We start from the raw sequence: 16,605 nt of genomic DNA, 5'->3' as shown, positions 1-16,605 counted from the left end.
CGCCCGTCACCCCCCCCCGCCATTCAAGCAGAGTGTGCGCCAAGAGCCAGCTCTCCTGTGAGCGCATTGTTCATTCAGGAGGGGAAGTTTCACGGGCCACCTCAGCCACTGCCGTCGCTCTCTCCTGGGCGACCACAGAGGCGGCTGGTTTCAGGCGGTCTGTCGAGGATCTTCTGCGGCATACTGTTTGCCATCCTCCTTTGGGCGGTCCCGTCGGCTCCCTCATTACTGTCTCGTCTGCGTCCAATTCCAGACCAAGGAGAGTGCAAGTGTCCTTCAGGGAACGCATTTGGTGCAGGGTACCATTCCACTTAAAGATCAGTCTGAACGGGTGGCCCCCGGAGTATGGTATCTCCTCCGAGCCCGGGTCCGGACCCGGTGTCCTCTACTCAAGCCGCTCCGTGCTTGTCGCTGCCCCCACCAGTCTGTGGTCTCACAGCCTCGATGTACGTCAGGGCCCAGTCCGGTGAATTCGGGTGGCAGGGGTCCGGTTCTGGCACTCGGCAGCCGAAGCCGCCCCAGGAGCAGAAGTGCCGCTGCTAGGCCCGGAAGCCGGCGCCTCGATTTTCGTGGCCCCCGGCCGGGCGGATCGTCCTCGCTGGCCGGGTCGCAGGGTCTGGGCCCTCCAGGGGGGGCCCCGGCACGATGAGGCAGCAGTCGCTTGTTTCCTGGGTGGTGCAGGCGGCGGTGCTTGGCGCTGAGGCGCCGATGGGACAGCGAGGGCTTCGTCAGACGCCCCACCCCCTCAGATGGCCGGCATTATCGGGAAGCTCCACCGGAGCGTCTCTGCCCAGAAGAGCCGTTCCGCCTTCAGGGAACGTCGCAGCGGCACCCGAGCAGTGCCGCCGATGTCAGACCCCACCTTAGGGACAGTCTGGAAGCTGGAGAGCCGCAGTGCTAATCGTAAGGGCTGTCGGCAGGATTCAGGACGGGGAGCCGCGGAGATCCACATCCGACTAGGTCACCATCTTGGACACGGCCCCCATCCTTCCAGGTTTTTAACAAATCTCTATTCGTTTCATCCCCTCTGATACTCTCACTCTTTGCTCTATTTGTTTCCAATTGTGATGGCTTATTCTCCACCTGTTTATTACATTCCTCCACTTGCAGCATTTCTAAGGACTGAATTTTCCCATACTCTATCATTCTTATACTATCAGCTTGCTTGTTTAGGTATTTATTTTTTAGAACTGCTTGTACCTCCGATAGATCTTTATTAAATAGAGGGAAAAAGGGTTTTGTTGGAGACATTTGTTTACCCTCACCTTCACAATATGATATTTGGTCATGGTTGTTTCCAGTGTTCAATCTCACTATATCTGATGCATTTGTATTTTTTTTTTATACTTTTAGAAGCTTTATTTCTTGCTTTCCAATGTCTTTTCCTCTGACTTTTTGATAGTTAAACTTCCGGAGCTGCGTCTGTCATTGTTGATTGTGTCGTGCATAGGTTTATCACTTCTTGATCTTTTGTTTTATCATCTATTTTATCTTTAACAACAACAGTATTGTCTTCACATTTTATTGTATCTTTAGAGGGGCAGTCGGTCTTGATGAGTTGAATTCCCACATTAGGAAAATTCCCTTTTACATCGTCAATTATTGTTTTTAAAATATCCGGAATGGTAGCCAGTTTGTTAATTAGTACTCCAACGCTGCAGAGTTTCTAGGTTGCTGTTGTATTTGTCCTAATTAATTAGAGATCCGTTATTTTGATTACATTTCGGCTGGTCTTGTTTTTTAACTGAATTTATTCTAGACAGAGTAAGATCCGATTTCAGTGGGGTATTGGCTTCCCTTATGATTTTCACCCCACCATTTAGTTCATTTGGAGCTTCTTGCTCTCGTTGATTTATTTGGCCCAAATAAGATGGTTCCCCTATCCCGTTGGCTTTTCTGATTTTTACTTGCACTTCTATTGGCATTGGCTGCCTAGTTTGTAGTAAGTGCCGAGTATCTCCCATTGTTAGATTTGTGCATTTTGCGTCCTCTTATTGTGAACGACCAGTAAGTGGAATAGTTAACATCTCTAGGTCTGTTATTTGACCCCAATGGTTGACTTGGTCCTTATTTGAATTTGACATTCGTTCGACTTCAGCTTCAGACTCAGGGTGGCCTGGTTCACTTACTCCTTGCTTAGGGGATATAATATTTGTTCTACTCAGTGGTTTAATTGGAATTTGAAGATCACATGGGTTAGTTAGCACTGTTAGCATAGCACCAGTTGGATCTTTCATAAAATCAAACTTTGACTGCGACTTTACCTAGTATCGCAAATGTATGGACCTTAGATGATTTAAAGGACTATATGTCACCTGCCTGTTTTATTTTAAACGTATCTAGTATTAGTGTTTGTTGTATTTTTCTTTTCCTTTTGATAGGAGGGAAAGGTGGCCGCTCCTTTCCTGACCTCATAATAGGTGAAGAAGTCTTGCTTCTTTCAGAGAATCAAACGGGCCAGTGACAAGACCAAAGGGTGCTTTGATAGGACAAAACACCACCAAATACCTTCAAGGGAAAACACCCCCAAAGCACACCTCGGTACAGAATCTGCTGGTACTGCTGGTTACTTAATTAATTAATTAATTAATTAACCGATTCATTAATATCCGGGCTCCAGGTAGGGCTGGAGTCTAGGCATGCAGAGTAATTCAGGGGTCGAGGGGTGCTTCAAGAGGGTCAAAGTCTATTGTCACTTTCCCCTTTGCATAATTTCTCAGATTTTGTATTACGGACTTGTTACAGGCTCCAATGGCTCAGCGACTTAAGGACCGATCAACCTTAACTACTCGCCACACGCCACACACCTCTTGCCACTTGTCACTCACTGTTCATTGCTTGTTCGTTGCTATTCATCGCTGTCAAGAGTACAAGGGAGAATGCTGGGAATCCTTCAGGAGCAAGAGCGGGATCCAGAGCCAGTCCCACTACAGACGGCAGATGTAGGCACTTCACGCCACTCCTCGGCTCAGCTCTGCTCTGCTCAATGCTTTGTGTATACGTAAAATCAGACGGCAGTTCCCTGAGATCTGAGGAAGAGAAGGGAGGCTCCAGCTATTTCCCTATGGCACTCTCATCTTTGGAGACTGCTTAGCCTAGAACGTATGGCTGATATTTTCAGGGATAATGATAAGAATTTCGAATTTAAATGGGGCCCCCTTGTCTCCTTCCTCTCCCAGGGCCGTCCGTCTGCGGTGTGTCCCTCCACCATCGAAGCCCGCCATCTCTTCCAGTTTTGATCACAATCCCAGTGTCGACCTACCTCTCGTTAGTATGAACACACCGCCACCACGGATGGGGGAAGGGGTGGATTTTTTTTGTGTTTTTTATCTTTGTTCCTTGTTAGATTCATAATTACTTATCCCATGTTAGGATGAGTTTGTCCACGCTTTTTGGCTATTCCGCATACAACACCTCTGTGGAGCAACCTGGAGAAATTACCGTTACAGAAGGCCGTTAAGTTTTCTTTAGACCTATCTGCTGGCTTAGCAAAGTTGCATGACGTTCTTCTTTTTTATCTCTCTGTCTCAGCTCCGGGGCACTTAGAAGCTGTATCTTTCATTTGACTCATCTAATAAGAGGAGGAGCTGGTTTATATTAATCAATGTACTTTGTCCACCTGTTATAATTCTGTTGAGGCTTTCTGATCCCCTGCGTGGGACCAAGTGATGGTGTAATTTTTGCCTGTGGACTGTGGAAAAAAAAAATGAATGAACACATTTTTGACATAAATCAGGTGGCAGGCCAAGGCTCCTCTGTGCCTTGCAGCAGCCGCCGCACGAGCAGCACCACAAGCGACTTAGCGCCGCGGTGCCGGCAGCGTCCGTTCCTGCCCCCAAAGCAGATCTGTAGAACTTAAAGCGCCCGTATAACCGGACGCGGGTGAAGCGGGAACCGCTCACAAAACAAACCCTGGCAGTCGTCCCAGGCTCCGCTCCGCTTGCTCGTCAACTCCTCTTCGGCTCTGCCCCTCGGCTCTAATCGATACGCTCTGCACTCAACGCCGAATCACAGGCCGACAACAAATGTGAACACCAACAGAGGGAAGAATTGTGTGTTTCCCCCAGTTGGTGAAAAAAACCAGCATAAGTCTTGGCTGCTTCTGCTGCACCCAGAGTCTTATGCGTCTTTTCAGTCTAATTTTTCTGTCTGGAAAAAGATTGTGTCCTGGTTTTCTGCACCCAGTAAATCCAGGTGCAGAAAAACCTAACAACTGATAATCAAGTGGAATAAAATAAACACATGAAAGTCCGCCTTCATTTCATTGCCCTTGATTGATACTCTGGACCATAGTTGAGGGATATGTTTAGGCATAGTCCTCGCAGCACACAATAGATTTGCTTGAGGCAGAGGCCAAAACTCAAAAGTCAGGAAACCAGATACAAGTAGGTGGTAACTCAGGGCAGGGGAAAATGCCTGTTGTTCGTGGAGGAGTCATTCCCTTCCCAGAAATCTGCATTACAAATTAATTAATAGTATATATTTTTTAATATTTGTTTGGTGCCAGTCCATATGACTTTCAGAAATGCCTTTGGGATTCTATGTTGCAACTCCATAGGGTACATGTATCCTTTGTGAGCTTAATAAAATGTTGAAAATTCTACAAATCCTCACTCCTACATCCAATTACTCTCATTCTACCATTCTACACTCTACTCTGTCTGAAAAACAGCTCAGCATTTTCAAAATTCTGCATTGATTTGGCTTGTAAATTATATTTTTGGAAATGCACATGTATTAACTATTTAATTTTAATACTTTAGGTGATTGAAATTACGGACGAAGAAAGCAAGATTTGAATGTCAGTGCCAGAAGAAGGATTATTTTGAAAAACTGAAGGACATCCAGCATTCTACGTTTAAACAATTTCCAAAAATCTAAGTGTGGCGAGGAAAGTACTATACCTGTAAGTGAAGTCTCTAATTTTGCATTTCATTAACCCAGAGCAAAGCCATATCTGTGCACACAGCATCAGAAATAATGTAGAAAGACTGCTTCAGCATCCTCATCTGAAATATTATCAGAAAGACAAATTGCCTAAGCATGACAGAATAACGTTCATCTAAAGCATCATGTAATTCTAGAGAGGAAGCACACACTGCATAAAAAGTTACAACTAAAGGTTTCTTCTGCATACCATCAAAGAAAAGACGCTGAAAGAAGACTCCGAAGATGACACGTTAACAACTAAGAGATTGGAAAATCGCCTTTGTTCAACAACCGTTTTAACCAGTTATGCAAGTTTGAGACTATCTGCCTTGGGATATAACACCTTGACCCACTCTGCTCACTCTTGCGAAAACCTTAAAAATTCACCACTTTATTGTGTTAATGACCATCTCAGATTGTTTCCTTTTTATTGTGTACTGTTCTGTAATTCTATGTAAATCACCTCAACATTATCTGTTGTGCAGTAGTGATATGTAAAACTGTTAAATATAAAAATGGATTAAAAGAGCACAGTTGAGCTATAGCTAATGTAAATAAATCCTCATCTTCAGAACTACAAACCTTAACCTTACCCCAAACATAGAAAGGGTAGAAGGAACTGATGTTCTGCGACTAATGATCCACAATAGTACTGTGCACGTTCTAACGCCTTCAGTTACTGCCATTACATCAGAGCAAAAAGGTACTTATCAGTTTAATCATTAAATATCAGACTAACACCTTATTACTGCATTGCTAAGAACCTATACAAATCGATTTGAGAAAAACTTCAGTCACAAATTAAGTTGCTGCCGGAGAGGCTATAACCTAAAGACTATTATCTGCTAGGAAAATTTCAACAGGTGTTACAGGACTGCTTCCCGACATTTTTTGCTCAATTCAAGTGTTGAGAAATTTACACACAATTTCTTTTAGAGATAAGTGCTGAACATTATCTAAACAAGCCCGACTCTAAAATCGAGGCAAAATAACCGAAGTTGGGGAAAAAAGTTACCTGTGTCAAAAAGATACAGCCATAAATCTTATCTCACAGAATTTGACAGAATGCACACAGGGGTAAACCACTTTCAGTGCAAAGTATGCCAAAAAGTTTCAGGCGTAAATCTTATCTCACTGAGCATATGAGAATCCTCACTGGGGGAAAACACTCTCCGTGTAAAGTATGCCAAAAAAGTTTCAGGCGTAAATCTTATCTCACTGAGCATATGAGAATCCACACTGGGGGAAAACACTCTCCGTGTAAAGTATGCCAAAAAAGTTTCAGGCGTGAATCTTATCTCACTGAGCATATGAGAATCCACACTGGGGAAAAACCTTTTCAGTGCTCTGAATGTCAGAAAAGGTTTAGTTTCAAACTGAGTCTATATCGACATGCATTAACCCACTCTGTGGAAAAACCTTACCAGTGCGCTGAATGCCCAAAAAGATTCAACCAAAAATCTCATCTCACTGAACATATGAGAATCCACTCTAGGGAAAAACCTTACCAGTGCTCTGAATGCCCAAAAGATTTAAAACTTAAATCACTACTAATGGCACATGTGAGATTCCACACTGGGGAAAAACCTTATCAGTGCTCTGAATGCCAGAGATGTTTCATTGACAAATGGAGACTCACTAAACATACAAGGACCCACTCTTGGGTAAAACGTTATCGGTGCACTGAATGTGACAAATGTTTCAGTGAAAAAAGCAGTCTCGCTCAGCATATAAGAACCCACACTGGGGAAAAACCTTATCAGTGCTCTGAATGTTACAAATGTTTCAGCCAAAAAAGCAATCTCACTGAGCATATAAGAATCCACACTGGGGAAAAACCTTATCAGTGCTCCGAATGCCAAAAATGTTTCAGCCAAAAATCTCATTTCACTGAACATATGAGAATCCACTCTGGGGAAAACCCTTATCAGTGCTCTGAATGCCAGAAAAGTTTTTGTAAGAAACAGAGTCTATCTCGACATGCAATAACCCACTCTGTGGACAAACCTTATCAGTGCCCGGATTGTCAGAAATGTTTCAAAGACAAAAGCAGTCTCACTCAGCATACAAGCTACCACTCTAAGACTAAGGAAAAACTTTATCAGTGCTCTGAATGCCAGAAATGTTTCGGTAATCAAAGCACTCTGACTCAGCATACAAGAACCCACACTGGGGAAAAACCTCATCAGTGCACAGAATGCCAGAAATGTTTCATTGACAAAAACAGTCTCACTCGGCATACAATAACCCACACTGGAGAGAAACCATATCAGTGCACGGAATGCCAGAAATGTTTCAATGAAAAACGCGATCTCACAGTGCATATAAGAACCCACACTGGGGAAAAACCTTATCAGTGCTCTGAATGCCAGAAAAGGTTTTGTTACAGACAAAGTCTTTCTCATCATGCAATGACCCATTCTGTGGAGCAACCTTATCAGTGCTCTGAATGCCAGAAATGTTTCGGTAATCAAAGCACTCTGACTCAGCATATAAGAACCCACACTGGGGAAAAACCTTATCAGTGCTCTGAATGCCAGAAATGTTTCCGTTTAAAAAGTAGTCTCACAAAGCACATAAGTACCCACACTGGGGAAAAACCTTATCAGTGCTCTGAATGCCCAAAACGTTTCAACCGTAAATCACTTCTAACTGTACATGCGAGATTCCACACTGGGGAAAAACCTTATCAGTGCTCTGAATGCCAGAAACAATTTAACCGTAAATCACTTCTAACTGTACATGTGAGATTCCACACTGGGGAAAAACCTTATCAGTGCTCTGAATGCCAGAGATGTTTCAGTGACAAAATGAGACTCACTAAACATACAAGGACCCACACTTGGGTAAAACGTTATCGGTGCACTGAATGCAACAAATGTTTCAGTGAAAAAAGCAGTCTCACTCGGCACATAAGAACCCACACTGGGGAAAAACCTTATCAGTGCTCTGAATGCCAGAAATGTTTCAATGAAAAAAGACATCTCACGTTGCATATAAAAACCCACACTGGGGAAAAACCTTATCAGTGCTCTGAATGCCAGAAATGTTTCAGTATAAAAAGTAGTCTCACACAGCACATAAGAATCCACACTGGGGAAAAACCTTATCAGTGCTCTGAATGCCAGAAATGTTTCAGTATAAAAAGTACTCTCACACAGCACATAAGAACCCACACTGGGGAAAAACCTTATCAGTGCTCCGAATGCCAAAAATGTTTCAGCCAAACATCTCATCTCACTAAACATGTGAGAATCCACACTGGTGAATAAAATTATCAGTGCTCTAAATGTCAGAAAAGATTCAGAGGTAGAGATGGTTACAAGCGCCATAAGAAAACACACTGTAGGAAGGTGGATATCTGACTATGGTTACCCCCAACTTTTTGCCTAGTGTTTAGCTGGTTTTCGACTTAGCCTGGGCCCTGAATAGCAGGATCCCAGGCCAACTATCGGCTCTCTCCTTAAAACGGACTCCATGTACCTTAGGTACATACACAATTGGATATTGGTTCACCTTATGAGTCCCTGTATAGTGTACCCTAGGTACTCAGGGCATAGGTGCAACCAAGGCCTACCAGGGGCTGCAGCATGTTTTATGCCACCCCTGGCTGGCCACCCAAATAGACACAACTGGCTGATCACTCAGCTGGGGCAAGGTTGTGTAATCACCCCTTGCTTAGGTGTAGTATTCCTATACCTACATACATATAGACACATAGTAACCTATAAGTCACTCCTATGGCAGGCCTTAACAATCCTGAAGGCAGAGTGCTTGGTTATATGTGAGATGGTGCTCTAGCATGAGCTGAGCCTGTCTGCAGCGTTCGGAACTACTTCCTTATAGCTGTTCTATGATATTGCCATACTATATACTCTTAAGTGCATTATAATCCTCGCGGTTAATGCTAACTTTGGTTTGGCTTTATCGAAACATGTCGTGTAAGGTGTCATACGCTTTGGAATACTACCCCCTCGCCAATTCTGGAGACGGGGTTAGTATTCCACTCTTCTAGACGGAGAAGACATGTTAGTTCTGACGATCACGGTTAAAGTTAACCAGAGCCCCAGCGTTACAAAATGAACGCTGCTGCCCCAGACACAAGTCTGGCCTCCTGCTGCTGGGAGTCCTTCCAGCTAGGGAGGCCTGGACAATAGGTTTACTGCCTGGAGAGGTGCGAGCACCGCCCCATACAGGAGTTTGTGTATTAGGACAGGGAGGGTTGAAAAGAAACACACTGCCTGGAGCACTCTAGGTGCTCCATGCATACCCCAGTTCAAACCGGTTGCTGGGGCAACCCTGCCCCAGCTCTGGCGCGAAACTGGAGAAAGGAAAGGGTGTGTAACCACCCCCCTTCCTGGTCCCACCTATAGGAGGGACCTAGTAGGTAAACCAGCCCACTTTAGTTGTATAAAGATAGGAGCTGACCCAGGAGACTTTAGATTAATCCTGGAATCGAACTGAAGACGAAACTCTGGACCCTTCGACATTCACCTGAGCTGAAGACTGAAGAATCTCCCTTGTGGCCAAGGAGTGACCACCCTGGGCAACTAGGCACCATCCAGCGACTTGAAGGCTTGCTTTGCCCCGTTCCCGCCGGAACCCGAGCGCAGTGCCTGACAAGATCCTGACTCCCTGAGCCCTCTGACCCCACTGCACGACTCCAGCACAGCTGAGCACTGTGGACGGCGTTGGACCTTGTGGACCGGACATCTTGAAAAGTCCTTCTTCTTGCTACCAGCGCAGCTCCTGAGGCATCCTCGAAGCTGTGCACTGGGGACTGAGACTCCCCGAGACTGAGCACCACCTGCACCGAAGATCAGCCCTCCGCATTCCACGTGTTCTGCGTGGGGCCCTTCTGTTTGTGTTCTACTCGACGTGTTGTCCCGGTTGCTGGCCAGTTGGCTAGTAGCCCTGAGACGACTATGCTTTAAGAAATCCATCGCTGGTCTGGTTGCTCCAGACTGGCACTTGCTTCCCTGAAAAGGTGAAGTACCTCAGACCCTCCTGGCCTGCACCAGAAGCCTTTTGTGTATTTATTTATTTATTTTGCATATTTATAGAGCGCTCTAATACCCGGAGGTGTCCTGGCGCTAGAAGGATAGACTGGTGTGATGGAGCGTACTTACTGAGTGAAGAGCCATGTTTTTAGACCTCTTCTAAAGGCCATCAGATTCTGGGTTTGTCTGAGCGCAAGTGGAAGTTTATTCCAGGCCTCAGCCGCCCCGAGAGAAAAACTCCTGCCTCCCCAGCGAGCTTTTTTAATTCTGGGGACCGTAACCAGAGCCAGTTGTCCTGACCTCAGGGTTCTTGCTGGTTTATGCCAGCAGAAAAGTGATTTCAAGTGCCTAGGGCCCGTATCGTGGAGGGCCTTGAAGACCATACATACTGCCTTGAAAGTGATTCTTTTACGGATGGGTAGCCAATGTAGCTTAGCCAGCTCCTGAGATACCGAGGCAAATTTGGGTGTGTCAGTGATTAGGCGGGCGGCTGCATTTTGCAGAAGTTGGAGTTTATTAAGTACGCTCTGCTGGGCGTTTAGCATCAGGCTGTTGCAATAGTCTAGGCGTGAGAGCACTAGACCAGTGAATATTGTTTTCCTGTGTTTCTTCTCAAGATAAGGTAACATTTTTCTAATGGTTTTGAGTGTGAAGTGGAGGGAGGAGGAGAGGGTGCTCACCTGGGATTTAAAGGTCAGGGTGGTGTCCACCAGTATACCGAGATTTTTCACTTTGTCCACCGGCTCGGGGAGAGGTCCCATTTCGTCTGGCCACCACCTCGGGGACCAAAAGTTGTCTCTGGCACCAAAGAGCAAAACCTCGGTCTTTGAGGAGTTTAGCTTAAGGCAGCTTTGTGCCATCCAGCGACCTACTTCAAGCATGCAGTTTCTGAATCTATCGGGTGGGTATCCTGGGTGGGTTACCTTTGCTTAGGCTTGTTGGCCCCGATCTTGAAGTCGACCCCTCCTTCTGCGAGAACCTTCGAGGGACAGCTCCTCGCTAGCGCCTGGCCGTCCCCGACCCCTCCTGGTCCGCCTGGCTGCAGAGACCAGCTTCACAACAGCACCTGATTGCTCCTCGACGACGTCTGGTTTCTTCCTGGTTCCACCCGGTCACTGGCTAGTGACCTAGACTCGTCCCCTCTGCTTTTAGGTCCTTTTTCAACTTCGATCCACCCTTGGATCCACCCGGACATCTTCCTCCTGGTCGCCTGCAGCATCTTTCTTCACGGCTCCATTGGAATCAACGGCGAAACCCGACACACTTTGACACCTATGCACCCGCAACCCGTGGGTGAGGTAAAGCGAGTACTTCGGTGCTCCTGCAGGGATTGACTATCCTAGAGTCCAGATTTGCTTGTAGTTTCCTCCTATCTAAACCGGAAGTGTCCTAAAACTATAATTACTTACCTTTTAAGTTCCCATAGACTTTCTATTGACTCCCGCGTGAGTGTTCCAACTCTGCACGCGCCGCCTGTGGGCCTCCTACTCCTAACCTAAGGGTCAGATAGTGTAGCCCCAGCGATTCCCTAGGCCTTCTCCTTTCACCAGTCGTGGTTCTTATACCACTTACTTAGTATATGGTTTTACGCGCCCCTAGGGCCTAACTGTAAATTGTGCTATTTAAAGTATTTCTAAGTGTAACTTGTTATGTGCTTTTGCCTCTGTCCTCATAAAGAGTTCAGAGGAGTGGGTTAGTGAATAAATACATATATATTTTATATATATCCTGTGTGGTGCCCCTTTCATTTGGTATTCAAGGTGTTACATATGGTAAAACAGCTGGCTTTACACGCCCTCTAGAGTTATAGCCTAAGACTGCTCTGTCCATGCTACCCCTAGGATAGCTGGTCTATAAGGTGTCACGTGTTTGTAATTATACCTTCACACTGTGTTAAGTTAGCATGAGCTTTTTACAAGTTAAACACCATTTTCCTTTTCTGCTGCCTCTGCACACGGCACATTATGTTATTACAGCTTTTCGCCCAGTTGCATATTTTGCTTGACGTGAGAATAACAAGGTTTGCTTGATAATCTATGTCCGTACAGTGAGTGCCGAGGCCTTCAAGGTTTTTCAACACAGTGCTTGTTGTTCGAGTTGATCAGGGCACGGTCTAGACATAACACATATGCAGCTGTGGCCAACTTTGGGTTTGAGCGGGTTTAATAATGCACTGCACAGAGAAGTAAAACACACTTGATGGAGATTCGTATGCTGAGTGTTGGTGCAGGAGATGATGTGATCCGTTTCTGCTAAGCACAAGAGGTATGGGTCTGCCCTTCTAAACCCAAAAGAGACCTTCTTTAGATATAATATAATATACTGGCTAGGGAGGGTAAACTTACGTTTAATGTAACCGTTTACTATTAGCATTTCGACATGCTTTCTCCTTTTGTATTTTATGGAATAGTAACAATGCTGATAACCTTGTTCTTGATAATGTTTCCTTGTATTATCTAAGACACTGCGCTTAAGAACACGGCATTAGAAATAAACATTTCAAAATTGCACGTGTCTTCATTTACTCCTCGTTCTGGACTGATATGTTGGTATGACGAAAGAGTGTTCATGTATTCCACTTTACCTGAGGTGTTCTGAGTTCATGTTCTGGGTTGTCTAATCATTGGGGATGAGAAAGAACCAATGAGACACTGGTTGCTAGTCTGGTAGGGGATTTTGGATACTGAGGTGAGTTTTTGGCGCACCCTCATTCACTGAGGTTCTGGGTCTCTATGCACAGTTCTGTATAGGTACAGAATCCCTGCTACAAAGGTGGAGTTTACAACCATCACCATAAGGGTTGTTTGGACTTGTGCAAGGTGCTCACTAGAAGAGTGAACATCATTTATGTGTATTCTGAATATCAGATAAGGTTTAGTCTTGAATACAATGTCACTTCACATGAGAGAATTCACACTGGACTAAAGCCTTATACAGGAGGGGAAAGCCAGAAACGTTTTACTCAGAAAGGAGACCTCACTAAACATGAGAAATGCATCCACACCAGGTGAAAAGTAAGGCGTATCTTGAGTTGCAGAAAAGCTTCTAACAACCTGACTTTACATGAGAGAGCACATATTGTGGTTGCAATAGAATTCATCAAGAAACTCTTGCAGGATAACTTAGGCTGCCCGCATGCAACCTCCAAAAAAATTTCAGGTCTTGAAAATGTTTTAATTGCAACAGAATCCACAGTTTGAGTATCTGAAAGTTACAAAACTCTCAAGGTCTTTACTTTACACAGAGAAGTGTTAGTGCTTGCAATAATCAACTAATTGCCCAAAAAATCACAATAATAATGTCTTAAATTTTACTCCACCCAAAAGGTTTCTACTCACCCTTGTTTCTTAACATATGACTGATATCTATTTTTTCATGATAAGATTAAGCCTATGTGGAGTTCTTCAGTGAGGAACTCCGCAAAGTGACATAAAAACTCTGGCGGTCTACGCGGAGTTCCGCAAGCAGCAGAGTGCGTAAGGGTCATGCCGTTTGTGGTGATTTCATCCCATGTCGGAGGATCATTTGGCCCTTCTCTTCCAGGAAGTTATGGATCTCTTTGCCAAGGAAGCTATCAAACGCGTCCCTGTGCCAGAAGTAGGTCGGCGTTGCTACTCCCACTACTTCTTGGTACCCAAGAAGGACAAAGGCCTGCATCCTATCTTATTCCTCAGGGACATCAACCGCTTCCTCCGAAAGGAGAAGTTCAAGATGTTAACCTTGGCTCATGTCTTGTCTGCCTTCGACCCTGGAGATTTGATGGTAGCGTTGGACTTGCAGGACACTTAATTTCACATCCCCGTCTTGCCTGCCCACCGGCATTACCTACGGTTCACGGTAGGCCACACGCATTTTCAGTTTACCACGCTCCCCTTTGGCCTTACCAGCCCCCCCTCCCCCCCTCCCCGGGTGTTCACGGAAGGGATGGCGGTGGTTGCAGCTCATCTGCACAGATCAGGGGTTCCAGTCTTCCCCTCTCTCGACGACTGGCTGTTGAAGGTGAGCTCGCCTAGGCTGTCGTCTCCCGCCTCCAGACTACGACAGACTTCCTGCATTTGCTGGGGTTCTCAGTTAACGTGCTGACGTCGCACCTGATTCCCTCCTGTAAGCTCCTTTTCAACAGAGCGGTTCTGGACACAGCACAGTTTTGGGTCTATCCTCCCTAGCAGCAAGTCCAGGATATTCGGGCTATGATACCGATGTTTCAGCCTCCATCCCGGTGTTCTGTGAGAATGACCCTGAGGCTGCTGGGCCTCATGGCCTCCTGCATCCTGCTGGTGCATCATGCCAGATGGCATATACGTGCTCTGCAGTGGGACCTGAAGTTCCAGTGGGCGCAGCACCAAGGGAATCTTTCTGATGACTTTCAGATTTCGGAGGGGACTGCAAGTTAGTTGCAGTGGTAGTTCACAAACCAGGATTGGGTCAACGGCAGATCCCTCTCCCTTCCCCAACCTGAGTACACAGTAGTAATGGATGCATCACTCCTGGGTTGGGGCAGCCATATGGTAAGACCTCTGGTCTCTGGTGGAGTCCAGGCACCACATCAACCTTCTGGAGCTCCGGGCGATTTGTCTTGCACTGAAGGCATTCCTTCTTTCTGTCAAAGGAAGAGTGGTGCTTGTGTTCACGGACAACACCACCGCCATGTGGGACTGCAACAAACAGGGCAGGGTGGGGTCGTGGACCCTATGTCAAGAGGCTCTTCGCCTTTAGACATGGCTGGAACATCAGGGCATATCTCTGGTGGTTCAACGCCTAACAGGTTCACTGAACGCCAGGACGGACACACTCAGCCGCCAGTGCATGATGGATCACAAATGGCATCTTCACTCGAAGGTGATGCTAGGTCTCTTTCAGTAGTGGGGAGAACGCTCAATGTCAGCAGTTCTGCGTGTTCGAGTTTCCAAGACGGCTTTCGCTCGGCGACCCTTTTCGTTGCGAGTGGAGTTGCGGCCTCCTGTACCACTTCTGCCAAGATTGCTGAAGAAGATCAAACACGATCAGTCCTAAGTCTGGTACCCCGAGCCCTTGAGCATGGTCAACAATCCTATTGTTAACAGATTTTTGAAGTGCATTACTCTTCTCTTTCCTCCTTCTCCTTTCGTAATGCCCTAGTGGGAGTTGAATCTTGTCCTCACTTATCTTATGTTTGCTCCCTTTGAGCGCCTACATAATTGTCCTCTTCGCCTCCTTTGAAGACTGCTTTTTTGCTTGCCATCACCTCTGCTTGCAGGATGGGTGAGCTTCAGGCTTATCTTCCAGATCTCCCTTTCTTGCAGTCCATCCGGACAACGTAGTCCTCTTTTCTGCCCAAAGTGATTGCCTCTTTCCACATAGGTCTGACCATCACATTACCTACCTTCTTCCCACCTCTGCTGTGTTTTTCTCTGCCAGGCGCACAACATATAGACTGTTCACACACTTTCTGTAGTATGCTTCGTTCTGGGCAGATAAACTCTAATCCGCACTCTACTTCTATCCTCGTGTTAGTGCAGCCCGATGTAAACAGTAATTGTAATGTATTTAGATTTACATAACACTTACAACCCCATACGAACTTTGAAGAGCTTTTTCGACGAGTAGCACACTACTCCAGGATCCAAAAATGATTATTGGTGAATTAGTATAGGGAAATATAAAATGTATTTGAGAGCTGTACATGTTGGTCTGTTAGTTGGGTTAAAAAAGATAGTGGGGGGATAGAAGAGGGAAGGTTTTGCATTTATATAGCGCTTGCTGTGAGAAGTTGGCCTGGTATATGATGCTCACTAGTTCTAGTGATCACCTTGTACCATGCCAAGCAACCCTTATGATGATTGGTTGTAAGTCAACCTTATAGACCAGCTATCCTAGAGGTAGCGTGGACAAAGCAGTCTTAGGCTAAACTCTGTAAAGGCATGTGAAGCAAGCTGTTTTACCATATACAATCCCCTTGAATACCAAATGAAAGGACACCACACAGATATGTATTGAAAATATATATATATTTCTTTACTACAAGTATCCCCTATACTCTTTATGAGCACAGAAGCAAATGCGTTAAAACAAAACACTGTTTAAATATACAAAAGTTGCACAATATGGATCGGCCCTAGGGGCCACTCAACTCATATACTAAAATAGTGGTATAAGTATCACTAATCGAAAAGGAAGTAGGCCTAGGGCCTTGGGAATCGCTGGAGCTATGCGGGAGTAGCATTGATGAAGTCGGGAAAGGCCCGCGGGACTCAGGTGCCGCGCTTAAAGCACACGCATGCACCAATGCAAAGTCAATGGTGCGTAAAAAGTACAAAGTTACTGCAAAGGGAACCTTCCGGATGACCTAGAACCTAGCAACTTGGAACAAAGACACTAGAGGTGTATTGCTACACAGGAGCACCGGAGTGCCAGGGTTACCTCACCCACAGGAAGCGGGTGCATATGTCTCAAAGTGTGTCGGGTTTCGTCGCGCTGGTCTATGGAGCCTGTAGATGAAGATGCTGCAGGCGGGTCGTCGAGAAGAGTTCCGGTGGATCCAAGGGTGGATCTGAAGAGGTGAAGACCTGAAAGCAGAGGGGACAATGTTCAAAGCCACTAGCCAGTGACTACCGTGTAACCAGGAGGGAACCAGGCGATGTCGGGTGCAAACAGGTGAAGAAGTGAAGATTGTCTCTGGTGCCACGTGGACACAAAG

The 16,605-nt window shown here is 45.8% G+C and overlaps 2 protein-coding genes and 1 long non-coding RNA gene across 3 annotated transcripts in view; 2 read left to right on the top strand and 1 right to left on the bottom strand.

Annotated features, from left to right (window-relative positions):
- Nucleotides 1-5,449, top strand: part of LOC144805515 (uncharacterized) — a 50,829-nt gene extending 45,380 nt beyond the window's left edge. The window contains exon 3 of the long non-coding RNA XR_013605531.1: nucleotides 4,764-5,449. This is a non-coding gene — a long non-coding RNA (uncharacterized LOC144805515). The remainder of the gene's footprint in view (nucleotides 1-4,763) is intronic.
- Nucleotides 1-16,605, bottom strand: part of LOC144805503 (uncharacterized) — a 1,226,074-nt gene that overhangs the window by 682,670 nt on the left and 526,799 nt on the right. The window lies entirely within an intron of this gene.
- LOC144805507 (uncharacterized) lies at nucleotides 6,239-11,653 on the top strand. Its single transcript, XM_078672049.1, has one exon. The coding sequence runs from the start codon at nucleotides 6,240-6,242 to the stop codon at nucleotides 8,199-8,201; it is 1,962 nt and encodes a 653-aa protein (XP_078528175.1). The 5' UTR covers nucleotide 6,239; the 3' UTR covers nucleotides 8,202-11,653.

This window comes from Lissotriton helveticus, assembly GCF_964261635.1.
Source record: "Lissotriton helveticus chromosome 1_1 unlocalized genomic scaffold, aLisHel1.1 SUPER_1_unloc_12, whole genome shotgun sequence".
In the NCBI taxonomy this organism is placed as follows: Eukaryota; Metazoa; Chordata; class Amphibia; order Caudata; family Salamandridae; genus Lissotriton; species Lissotriton helveticus.
This window is presented reverse-complemented; position numbering and strand designations above follow the sequence as displayed.